This window comes from Telopea speciosissima, chromosome 7, assembly GCF_018873765.1.
Source record: "Telopea speciosissima isolate NSW1024214 ecotype Mountain lineage chromosome 7, Tspe_v1, whole genome shotgun sequence".
NCBI lineage: Eukaryota > Viridiplantae > Streptophyta > Magnoliopsida > Proteales > Proteaceae > Telopea > Telopea speciosissima.
The window spans coordinates 60,034,116-60,047,356 of NC_057922.1; the positions used below are offsets into that span (position 1 = coordinate 60,034,116).

The window sequence follows — 13,241 nt, forward strand, 5'->3', positions numbered from 1 at the left end:
GCCCCTCTTGAATTCCTTGTGAGTAGGGGTGTCAAACGGTCTGGTTTGGCCAATTTTGGTTCGTTTTTCCGGTTTCGGTGTGGAAATAGCTGAATCAAATACTGGACCTATAATGTTTTTTTCGGTTTCGGGGTGGTTTCGGTTTTGGTTCGGGTTGGTCTCAGTTTGAGTTCGGTTTGTAATAACAGGTGTGAGGCGGTTTGGATCGGTTTTTAAACCAATCCGAAACAGTTACCAGCCTAATTTTAGACCGAATTTTATATGCCATATGGGTTAGGGCCCAAGGGGCCTTATCAAATGGGTTGGGTTCAGTACTTCCATTTTACGTTTTTACCTTTTCAAATGGACTAAGCTCCATCTTTTATCTTTTCAACAAAAAAAAAAAGGGTTGTTTTTATCCAAACAACTAAACAAATTTGAAAGAATGCATTACTGCAATAGTGTAGGGCTGTCATTCAGTTTCTATTGGGTCGGGTTTCAGTTACTGTTCGGTTCGGTCTTGACGATCGGGCCTAGCGGGGAACCATCGGTGTAGACCGAACCGCCCCTAAACCGAGGGGTCTACAATTCCTGAATCCGACACCTACCCATTAAGGGCTCGGCTCGGTTCGGGCCTTAATGGGCCGGGTTGGGTTGGTTGGCTCAGTTCATGTTTTGACACCCCTACTTGTGAGAGTCTGACTCTCTTTCTCCTCAAGTTGACTTGAATCCCAAAATTTTTCTAGTGTGCTTCTAATTAGTGAAGAAGCAAAATCTAAAAGGAAAGTAAATAATTAGTTAATTTAATTATTAATGAATAATTAATAATTAAATAATTAAATAATTACATCACATCCATAAAAATTAAATAAATCAATTATTAATACAAACCCCAAAAATACCATTGCATAATAACAACTTATTATGCACCAACCCTCCACTAATCAACATCATCATTATAGAATCCAGGACATGTATACATATATTGCCAAACCCTGGGGGTGGGCGAAATGACCACCCTGCCCCCTGAATGGCAACCCATGTGTCTGGGCGCAGACTGTGCTGCGGCACAGAGAACATCAACTCGTTAGTTAAACCATGAACTTTGTTTCTGATATTCTGATTAGTTAATTTCTTTTTGGGCTGATGTTCTCTGTGGCTCAGACACATGGGCCTGCCATTCAGGGGGCAGGGTGGTCATGTTGCCCATCCCCATGTGTCTGGACACAACCTGCACCCCCGTAAGGGTGTCAATTTGGGACCAGAACAGGGAACCGTCTAGTTAAAACTCGGTACCGGACCATCCCATTAATAAACAGGATGGTACTGGGATCTGATTTTGGTACCGAATAATAAATGGGACGGGACTCCCAATGGAACCAATACTGAAATACCGGTTAGGTACAAGATGGGACCAGAACTATCAATACCCTTTCAAAGGGTATATTTCATGTTCTTTCATTCAAGTTTTATGATTGGAGTTTGATGTATTTGGGTGACATTTTCTCTTATGAAGGTTTTAGCTGATAGATCTTCAGCCTCTATTTGTATAAATTTGTTTTGTGATAGCACTAAAATTGTATATGGACTTGTTTATTTCATCCTTATTAATTCTTAGTCATCGTTTTGAGAAGCTTATGTGTGATCTGAAAAAGTAAAACCATGAAAGTCAATTCATAATGATTTCATATTCTAAATTACTTTCAAAAGTAAGGAATGCCTTAGATCTCATAAAGGTGAAAAGATCCACAACACTAATAATTAAACCATCTTATTAGAAATCATTAAAGTTCTTCTCCTTTTTCGTACCAGGCTTAGAACCGTTTAAGAACCAATACCGTCACGTTCCATTGATAATCGAAATCGGGACCTAGGTTTGGTTCCATTAACTAAAAGGGACGGTACTAGGACTGGCACCTTTGGTACTGATACCGATACAAACCCATCCCAAATACCGGGAACCATCCCATTTGACACCCTTACAACCCCAACACAACATTTGGCCTTTTTTTTTAGGGTTTATGACAAATGCCCCCTAAAAATGCCTATTTGTCCAAATGCCCCCTACAATTTTTTTAATTGCAAACTCCCTCTACTTTCAAAATATTATAGCACTTTGGTCCCTACCGTTAATTTGGGACATTAGATGTTAGTTTTAAGGAATCCGATGACTAAAATGTCCTTCTGATAATAACCCACCAAAATTAAAGAATAAAATGACCAAATTGCCCTCATCTTCCCTAAATTGATTAGGGTTGAAACGGAAATTTTTTTCCCAAATTGGTTAGGGTTTGAACCCATCTAGAAAGCAAGAGATCAGAATTGGAAATGATAAATCATGGACTGATTTTGAACCTATTAAATCTGATGATAATGATGGCTGGAGAAGTCATGAATATGCCCTGAGGAATCTGTTATTTGAAGTTCTATTGCTGCTATTTTTGAATCCAAGGAATTGTCACTCTCTTGATCAGATGCAGCCCATGTTTCAGTATTATAATACCCTGCCATACATCTTTCTTCGATGGAGAAATTGGACTGATCCAATGGCTGGAAGTTGTTACATGCTGTGAGCTACTTATTTCAATTTTACCTTCTAATTTCGAAGACCTGTCATATCTTGATATTCAGCGACCAGAAGAGGCTGAGTTTCTTAGGAGTTCAAACATCCCAAAGGCACTACGACAGGAAGCTCTACTTCATCCAATGTGCCAGTTGCTAATTATGATGTCCGGTCATATCTCAGCACCCAACCATCCGATGAGGCTTTAGTTTTGACGTTTTAATCAACTTCTAAAGACCTATTTTGACATTAGTTCTTTTTTGTATGGTTAAAAACTGGTCTTACACCAAGCATTGCTTTGTTGTTCTGTGAGATTCATTCAGACCTATTCTACTGTGGGATTCAGTAGAAAAACCTAGTGAGATTCTGGGATTGGAGCTAGGTGGGATTCCTGCCCTGCTGTTCAGGTCGGAAGCTTGAACATATCCTTTTCTCCTCTTTTCTTTCTCTTCCATTAACTGAGGTTAGTTTTCTGTTTAACAAACCTGCGACTGGTGAGTTTATCCTTCCCTGGTTCTGTTTGTTGATTAATCATAATTCTGTGGAAAGACTCTTGGGGAAGATGGTTCAAACCCTAACCAATTTAGGGATAAAATTTTCAGTTTCAACCTTAATTGATTTGGGGAAGATGAGGGTATTTTGATCATTTTATTCTTTAATTTTGGTGGATTATTATCATAAGAGCATTTTGGTCATTAGATTCTTTAAAACTAACATTTAACCTCCCAAATTAATGGTAGGGATCAAAGTGCTATAATGTTTTGAAAGTAAATAAAAATTTGTAATTAGAAAAGTTGTAAGGATTTAGGGGGCATTTGTCAAAAACCCTTTTTTTTTCTTCATAATAACCCCCGCCCTCTCAAAAATAAGAAAAAAAAAAAAAGCGGAGTTTACGTGGGTGGGCCCAGCAATTCCAACCCTACACTGATATAAACGAAAAACCCTAACCCTAGAGGTTCTGCAATTGCATACCCAACACCGATATAAAAGCAAAGCCCTAACCCTGTACTTCTCCTTTCCTGGAAAAGTCGCAGCAGTTGCGGTTGCAAAGAGTGTAATCAGCTATGGGTAAGCTCGACCGTGTAGCTCCGATCATGGTTTCTCTTCCTCTTGAGCGGAGATTGAGGATGAACTGTATGTGGGAAATAATTTGATGGTTTGTATCACTGGTTGCAGGTAAGGTTCACGGATCTCTGGCTCGTGCCGGTAAGGTGAGAGGACAAACGCCGAAGGTGGCGAAGCAGGACAAGAAGAAGAAGCCCAGGGGAAGGGCTCACAAGAGGATGCAGTACAACAGGCGTTTCGTCACCACTGGTATGCCTCCTCATTCTCTTCTCTAGATTGATAAAATAGAACTTTTTGTTTCTGGTGGATTCACGATTTCCATTCCCCTTAGGAGATATGCTTAGATGGTAAACTAATTGATGCTGTAGAATACTTTGTCGATCTGATCTTGTCGGATATGAACCTTATATTTTATCAGAAAGTGGAGAAGCCGAGAGGGTAGGGAATCATTGAGTAATAAATTCATATAATTAAGCTTTCTTGCTTGTGATCAGTAAGCCCTTCATCTATTTCTTTGTTAGTGGATCCCCTGGGGAAAAGTAAAAGAAACATCTGGGTTGTTATTTGGGAGCTTGAATTTATTTCATGCTTATGTTTTATTAACATTGTTGATAATCTCTGAGCTAGTATATTGTCAAATTTCTTTTTTGAAGTTTCTTGAATTTTTGTACATCTTAACATTGTTTTTGGGAGAGGTCTGTTAAAACCGATACATCATCAAATTCTGAGTTACTGCATGGTTTCCCTGTTTGCAGTTGTTGGATTTGGGAAGAAGAGAGGTCCTAACTCATCGGAGAAGTGATCACGCCGTGTTTGAAGTTCTTACAAGTAGGAGAATGTTCTTCAATTTTGAGTGAAATGAGGCCTTCAGCCATATATTTTGTTATTGGATACTGGTTATTTCATTAGCTTGTGATGTTCTGTTGGCAAACTTTGTCGTCTATGTAATGTAGGATTCAAAAGAAGCATTGCTTAAGATTCCTGATAAGTCTTTTGTGATTCCTAGTTTGGAGCTAAGTTTGGATCGTCTCACTCTAATACTGCCTAATGCATAGATGTCTGACTACTTAATTCTCCAAATACTCCTGTGAATTGGTCGGTTGTCAAGGATGACCTTGTCATGTGGGTTTTGTAACCAAAAGCATGATCCATCTTAATAATATTTCAACTGAATTCTGCCCAGCAACATATTTTTTTTGGTCTTCTGGAGCTTATAGTCTGTTTCTCCTTGCTTTCTTCTTCCATAGGGTTCTCAAGTCCTGTTGCAGTTTTTTTCTTCGATTTTAACTTTTTTTTTTTCTGTTTTCTGTAGTTTTTTTTAGTGTTTTGATCATGGATGCATAATAAGTTGTTGTGCAGCTGTGTGTGTGTGTGTGTGGAGAGAGATCTGTGTACAATAAGCCGATGCTCTGGATTAGAGTAATGAAGGAAGCATGGTACTGTGCACAGAGATGGAACAAACAGGGTCCTCATGTCTGCTTGCTTTGATGCCCTTGTGGTTATGATTTTGCGGGCCTGGATCCGACCTACATTTTAAGTTTTGTTTTTTAGAGGGCCTGGTTCCTACATGCGACCTAGTGGTTGCAGGTTCAAGTCTGGAAACAGCCTCTCCGTGAAGTGGGAAGGCTGCATGCATTATGACACCCTCTCCAGATCTCGAGGTAGTGAGAGCCTCGTGGTTGCGGGTTCAAGTCTGGAAACAGCCTCTCCGTGATGTGGGAAGGCTGCATACATTATGACACCCTCTCCAGATCTCGAGGTAGTGAGAGCCTCGTGCACTGGGTACTCCCTTAAGCCCTGGTCCTTACATATGCCTGTGGTAGGAACTTGTGTAGGAACCTTTCTTACATGTCCATTTTAAAAGTCAAAAACTGCCACATGGTAGATCAAATGGGGCCCAAATTTTGTTAGCAAAATAGCATGTCAATTCTTAGCCCCATTTGAGGTTTCCATGTGGCAAAACATAGATTTGAAAAAAATCCAGGGTCATGGGAGGTATATATGGAATGCAGGCTATTATGTGATAGTATTTTGTTGAATTAGACTTTGACACATGGCTGGTCAAGACCATTTACTCTTACCCCCAAGATGGTAGCTCAGTTGGGAAAGACCCACCTCACAATTTAAGCGGTCATGAGTTCTACTCTCCTTGTGACAACTTGTCCAAAAAAAAAGATCATGACCTCTCCATCCAGTGGTCAAAATAGCCACATTTGCTGTTCATGTGGCAAAATAAAGTCATGGGAATGGATATTACATCTTTGATCTTGAGTCTTGCTCTGGCTACATTAAAACCTTATGTTATGTTGAGTGTTCAGTAAATTCCCTCTGATTTTCTAAGGAATGGTCTCCGTTGTTGTCACAGCGTTGAGAAATGCACATTGCCAATGTCCTTTTTATTTATTTATTGGGGGGGGGGGGTTGTTGTGGTAGGGTGGGGTGATGAGAGATGGTCTCATGATAATACTCATCAGAGGTTTCAGCATGCTTGAATTGCATTTAGAGGGTCACTTGCCGAATGCATGATCCTGTGGCACTGGCTTGTTTTAGTACCAAAGCTATGTATGAGCAAATGTCTGATGTTTAGATAGTCCTGAATTCCATCCCTGTGCATTATCCATTTAGAAAATATTGATATAGCATGGCAGAGACTTGAGGCTGGCTTCTTCAAATCCAAGCCTTGTTGAGTTGATTCAGACAAGCGTACCAAACTGATTATATCTATGTAGTACCTTCAAACATCTCTAGACTGGTGTTCAAGTTGTGCCTCTTTAAATACAAATGCTTTGTTGACTTTGAAATTTAGACAGGCTAACCATCAAGCAGGTTACTTCTGTATTGTGCCCTTGAGTATTTCTAGATACTGGTGTCCCAAGTTTTGCCACGAGATGTGGTAACTTCAAGCAAATGATTTGCGGGAAATTTTTTAGATTGGTTGCCTCTAATTTCAGGTTCAGATTGAATCATATTGCAGAAACTTCATACATTATTATGAATAAGTGGAGTTTCAAATCAACCTCAAACAGGACAAATCCATTGGTCAAGACCAAGCTGCAAGCCATCTGAAATAGCTTGAGCTTCTAACCCTTTAGTGTGTATAATGGAACAGAATCTGACAAGTATCAATGAGAACAAACTTCTTGTCGCTGATTATAGGTTTAGATGCCTGATCATGTTGCAGAAATGAGGTGAGATCAAACAATGAGACTTTAGAATTACCCTATACCTATAGTATCCTTCAGCTTCCCCTTTCGAAGATGCCTAACGAAGGTCCTATGATTCTGCAAGTAACGGAGAACCAAATCCAATTTGGCTAGAGATTGCATGTATTGGAGCAACATAGGAATCTATTGGAAGGAAACCCCAACCACCTCTTTGCAACAAGTTATATAGTCAGTTGTCTATGATACTTGACTGTTGTCGAACTAAACCCATTATGGACGACATAATCAGCAAATTTTCTCGGCAATCCAAATAACTTCTGGAGGAATAAGTCTCCTCTTGCTGCAAACAAGCATATTCCCTAAATTTATTGTTTGCAACCTAATCTGTAAAAATTTTTGTGCGAGCAGAATATCTTCTGGATGAATAATACTTTCTTTTTTATTTTTTATTTTATTTTTTGGGTAGAAAGATAATCTATTGAACTGAACGAATTATACTCATGGAATCTGAAACAATATTTCCAGAAAATTAGGGATTGGCACTGTCCTATTCTTAATAGACAAGTCCCTTCTGGCTAGGAAATCTGCAATTGAATTAGCAGCTCTTGGAATGTGCTAAAAGATACAATTATCCAAATATGATTCAAGATACTGGATATCTGAAATGATTGAACTGATGTGTAGAACAAAAGCATGAGGTTGAAGTTTTAAAGTAAGAGGCCACAGGTTGTCATCCTCGATAATCAGTGTATAAAACACCTCAAACCCTCCCTTGGAATGTGCTAAAAGATACAATTATCCAAATATGATTCAAGATACTGGATATCTGAAATGATTGAACTGATGTGTAGAACAAAAGCATGAGGTTGAAGTTTTAAAGTAAGAGGCCACAGGTTGTCATCCTCAATAATCAGTGTATAAAACACCTCAAACCCTCCCTGAGGGCCATCGCTTCCTTCTCCCACCAATACATCATTGAAACATTCCTTGATTTCCATAATTGCTAGCTGATGAAAGTCTTTAAAGGAATACGTAGTTGGGAGAGCAAGGGGGGGGGGGGGGGGAATAAAAGAGTTGTTGGGGCTGTGAACATGGTGAAGATAGGAGGCTCGAACTAAAGACTTCTTGGGTGCCTGCACGGCTGCACCGAACCGGTCAAGCTTCAACCAAATGTGGTAGTGGTTGTCTTTAGGTTTCATTCTTTGTTGAGAGAAGAATTGACATGAAAACCTGAATCAGATCTTCTATGCTTTGTATTCCTAAATGGTTAAAAGGGTGTTGGTTGTTGGGTGTTGGGTGTTGGAGGCTAACCATATTGCTTGTGCGTATGTGCATGGACTATTGTCTCTGCTTAGGGGATCCGTAATGGAAAATTGATTTTAAAAAACTAGTCCGTTCAAAAGCTAATTGGATGTGGATATGGAAATTTCAATTTTAGACTTCACTATTGTCTGAACTGTGTAGGTTTGAATAAAAAAATCGGTCTACCTTTAACAAATAGTGATAATGAAGAGTGCAGACGCGCCAGAGTCTTCAGGACTCAGCGTAGAGGAAGCTTGCGCTTCTGACTTCTATCAAGTTTTGTGGATTACCCTCCTCCTTCGATTGCTCCAAGGACTTTCGAAAGAAAAGACTACATTGCAATAGATTTAGAAAAGGAGAAATCACAGAGAGATGATAGTGAAATAAGTCTTCTATTGATTTCTGACAAGAGTACATTCGACGAAAGGTACTACTATTATAGAGGACTACAGAAGAACTTGATATGGAAAGGAAGGAAAGAATGATTACAAGGATCCGAGGGAGAAGGAGAGTTACACTAATAAATGTAAATTGCAAGAAATAAAAGATAAATAAGTTGCAGGTTTGTTTGTTGATCAAGAGATCTTTTCTTCTTCTGAAATTTTGGTTTTATGAACATTCTTGGTAGCTTCAGGTTGTTCCTAGCATCTTTTCTAGCAACTTCAATTCCTCATTTGAATTTTGATTTGAACATCCCCAGTGGTTAAGTAACTACCCACAAACTCCCACCTTCCTGCTTTTTTTCAAATCCAAAAGGGACCCTTGCATGACACGTGCACTGCCCGGTCTTAAAGTTTACGTGGTATAATCATGGTGTAGAACCTCTATCTTTGACCCAAAAACTCTTAACAAAAGGGGTCTTGGCCTTGGAATAGTTTTATGCTTTATGCTCCCAACCCTTAAATCTATTGTATGGAGAAAAATTGGAAATGGTCTTAAAACTCGTTCCTGGTATGACCCCTGGATACCTACTGTACCGGGGAAGTGTTTACCATTTTCTATGCCTCATGCTCCTTCCTCTCCATCTGTTGGGAATCTTATCTTATCTTCTAATTGGAATCCAGATTTACTCCATTATCTTTTCCCAGTGTGTTTATTAATGAAATTCTAAAGATTTCTATTTCAGATTGTGATGATCAATGGAGATGTTCTCTTTCTAGTACAAAAATATTTTCAACACAAGAAGCTGCAAAATTCTTTTCAAATAAACATTACAGCCCTATCTTTGCTAAATGGTGGCATTTTTTCTGGCCACTCAAATTACATCCGAAATTTAAAAATTATCTTTTGGCATGTCTTTATCTCGAAATGGATGGCGGTCAATTCTACTTGTGTTTTATGTGGTTCATGTGATGAGTCCATGTGGCACCTTTTTCTATCATGTCATCGGACTAAGCTTGTATGGGCTCTAGCCCTCTTGGATTGAGAACAGAGCTTCTTTCTAGCCCTTCTCTAGCACGACTGTGTGTCTCCCTTTACTTTTCCAAAGTGTTGGATAAACAATCTTCTCAATGGTTTATCTCAGTTTTTATTATCACATGTTATTATACTTGGGTCGTTCAGAACAATGTGGTTCGTGGATCCTCTATAGCTGATCCGCATTTTATTCTGCGGTCTGTAATTAAATGGTTATGTGACTTGAACGTTAATCCTCCATCCCTTCGTTCTATTATCCCCCTGTTAACTCAGTTAATATTATTTATTTATTCTGCGGTCTGTAATTAAGTCGGTTAACCTTTTGGGATTGGTGTGTGGTTTGTGTGATTACACTTTCATAAAAAAAAAACTCAGCTAATATTATGGACTACAATTAATCTCTCTCAGCTTGTAGCTAATATTAATTTTCATTGCCCTGTTTTAATCTGTGCAGACATTCCTAGCCCACAACTAAGCTTATCGGGTTGGGCCTTTTGCTTTTTGATAGATGGTTGTCCTATTCTAACATCTGCAGGTCATCACTTTATTAGAGATCAGACAGAGGCAGAGTTTATCGGGATAGTGGAAGGATGGAAGGCAACAAAGAGATCAGGAACCTTACCAAACGAAGTCTAGTGCACCATTAAAGAAATAGATCTCTACCTAAATACCTCAGACAATGTCAATATTCCATGAAATTGTTTATCTATTTTTTTTTTTAAAGATTTAGCAGACTTAACATCTAACTTCTCCTTAGCTAAGTTTAAACTCTGTTATGCTGATAATTTAGTTAGATTATTAAGACATCTTACTTTCCAAGCCTATGAAAACAATGGTGATCATTCTCCTATCTCTCATATTGTACCTACTTCTAGTTTTTAATATAATAGTTTTTTCATTAAAAAAAACAAAGACACATGATTGTAGGGTTTAATATCTTAGTATGGTTTAGGTTCGATTTGATTTATACAGGTTACATTATTTTGGATCAATTCAAACAAATATATTTTTTAATATCAAATTAAAATTGAACCGAACCAAATAAAATTTTACTTTACAAAATCAAAACCAAACAAATTTTTTTTTTCATTTCTAAATTGACACCCTTGATGGGGTTGTGATTATTCAAATTACAGTCTCTGTTATTGAAACCGAAAATTTCTCCGGATTGAATGCTTGTGATAAAGAATTCCATCCTTAGTCCTTACTCATCTAATCTAATCAGAGAAATGGCCTAAGATTATGTCAGTCTTTTGCGATTCCCAGACTATCTTTACTCCTTACGGTTGGTCTGGTCCGTCTTTTCTTGTTCCACTCCAATTTCGAGGATTGATTCTCCGGTTGATCTTTTGGACTTTTTTTTTAGCCAAAACCGTCCAAGACTTTGACCGCTTTGCCTCAACTGGTATTTCAGAAGCCCTTATTAATGTTTAATAGCCATAAAAATCTATTTCATCTTTGAATGTGTTTGACACACAAAATTGAATATTTTTATTTTAAAAAAAAAAAGATTCTTATTTCAAGGTGGGGACCATTATTTACCCAAAAAAAAAAAAGGTGGGGACCTTTGGAACAGTGTTTAAAAACCCGGAATTGAGATCGGGATACTGATATCCAGTTAATCGATTCTGGTCTGGATCAGATCGAAATCGGTCCAAAATCAATAGGAATCAGCTTAAAAACACCTTAACCCTAGTTTTCATACAAAATAGACCCATGTCAAAACGGCCAGAATTGAGTTCAGCCACAGTCGGAGTTGGCCGATATCTGATCTGATTTTTAAATCTCTGGTGAGACCCACTTGCCCAATGCTCTCCCAAGATTCTATAGCTTAGGTGGGTCAAAGATGAAAAACCTAATTCCAACTAAGGGTGTTAAATGGTTCGGTTCGGTGCAAGATGTTATAGGTAAAATCAAAATCGTACGGTTAGTAAATGGTTTCAATGGCTTTGGTTTACACAGTCTCACTTTTAAATGACTTTAAATTATTTTATTAGATGTTTGATGCTTCTTTCTCTTTTAAATTTTTTTTTATTGAAATATATAACATTGAATTGAATTGATTATTATTATATCGGATGTCTCCGAAGAGATATTGTTATATGTTTTCTTTTAATGATTGCGAGGTTGTTATTGCTTAAATATTTTTCTACCCAAAAAAAAAAAATTGCTTATATATTTTAATTTTTTTATTCAAAAAATTTAAATGTCTTTATTTATTCTTACCATAGTTTGTTTATTATAATCATAAATGACTTAACTTACTAATGTATATATTTAAAGAGCAAGGATTCCCTCCAATGCCGGTGTACAATTTCATGCATTGTAGGAGGGGTATTATGGGAAAACAATAAAAATAGGTGGTATATGAGATATTTTATAGGGGTGGTGCTATAGTAATTTGAGACATATGGGGTGTGGTTGCATGTAATTTTGAAATTAAGCTGGTGGTGTAAGGGTGTTGTTAATTTTAGATCAAAATCGGAACCAGATCGCGAGAAACTGGAACCAATCCACCAAATAGCTTATTGATCTGGTTCCGGATCTATCAATTAGAAACCGTTGGAACCAAAACAAATTCACATCCTAACTCAAGGTCATGAGAGCTAAGGTTAAACCCTTTATTTTTTTTTAGTTTTTCAATTTTGGTTGGTACCACTTGTCTCATATGCTATTTTATCAAATATTTAACTGTAAATTTAAAGGTCCATTTGGGGATGCTAACTTAAGATCATACCTTAATCCTAACTTATGAGGGTGGTGGTGTTTCTACTTATTAATTAATACAAAACAAGAGGTAATATAGACTATAATATTATTTTATGTTTTTGGTAATATGTGTTAGGGAATTTTTATTTTTAAATTTTGATTAGACTGGTTGGAACTGTGTAGGAATCGGAATTGGTCTACCCATTACTTAATGGTCCTGGATCTCAAGTTTAGAACCGATTAGCTTATTGATCCAGGTTTGGTCATGACCCCTTAGAATTAGAATCATTAAAAAACCGGATCAATAACCCAGAACCGGACCAATTGGCACCCTAACCCAACCCAACCCAACCCAACCCAACATATAACAGAGACTGTAAACCATAAGGATTGAGGTGCGGTTGGATTACTTAACACTGGTTAAGAACTATTTTTTTTGGTAAAGAACTATTAAGAGCTGTTACTTCCTTAGCTTACCTTCCCTTCCATAACACTCCATATTCAGAATCCAAAACTATGGCATGCCGTTCCTATGATATCCATCTCCAATTCTGTGTCTCTGCGTCTCAAAAACATCAAACACAGAATCCATAGCTTGTGAGTCTTCCTAGATTGATCATCTCTATCCAGTATCCACTTTTTTTATGTTCGTTAGTCAGTTCAGTTTAGCGGCTTTAGCTTAGATTATCAGAAAACCCAAAAAGGGGAAAAAAAATATACTCCCTTCATCGATGCTTTTGCTCCCTAGTCTCTTGGAAATATACAATCATTCATACTTCTTTTCTTCATAAACTTCCGTTCTGTGACCCACCATCTCTGCAACTCTGTCTTCGTTTCCATTTTTTTTAATTAGTATTCAATTCAATTCAATTCAATACAAGTTTCTGTAATTTAATTATGATATGAGTTTCCTCGGATCGTGCTGCGGCGTTTTCTGAGGCGAATTGATTGTTCATGGAAGAAACTCAAATACCCATATGTTAAAAATCCCTCCAATTTCCCTTTCTCCCTTGTAGCTAAGATGATATCTTGGAACCTGCTAC

General features: G+C 37.7%; 1 protein-coding gene, 1 long non-coding RNA gene and 1 other non-coding gene across 3 annotated transcripts in view; all 3 read left to right on the top strand.

Moving 5' to 3' along the window:
• LOC122667789 overlaps window positions 1-5,144 on the top strand; it is a 32,537-nt gene extending 27,393 nt beyond the window's left edge. Inside the window, exon 3 of the long non-coding RNA XR_006333856.1 lies at window positions 4,989-5,144. This is a non-coding gene — a long non-coding RNA (uncharacterized LOC122667789). The remainder of the gene's footprint in view (window positions 1-4,988) is intronic.
• On the top strand, window positions 3,517-4,530 carry LOC122667788 (40S ribosomal protein S30). The gene is made up of 3 exons (XM_043864216.1): window positions 3,517-3,610; window positions 3,719-3,856; window positions 4,363-4,530. Exons 1-3 carry the CDS (start codon window positions 3,607-3,609, stop codon window positions 4,407-4,409), a joined length of 189 nt encoding a protein of 62 aa, XP_043720151.1. The 5' UTR covers window positions 3,517-3,606; the 3' UTR covers window positions 4,410-4,530.
• On the top strand, window positions 5,028-5,141 carry LOC122670164. The gene has a single exon (XR_006334141.1). It is a non-coding gene; the product is annotated as a small nucleolar RNA snoR100 (small nucleolar RNA).
• Window positions 5,145-13,241: the final 8,097 nt, after the last annotated feature.

Coding starts and splice junctions, on each gene's coding strand:
- LOC122667788 (XM_043864216.1), top strand. Junction 3,857..4,362: donor CAGGCGTTTCGTCACCACTG/GTATGCCTCCTC, acceptor CCCTGTTTGCAG/TTGTTGGATTTGGGAAGAAG.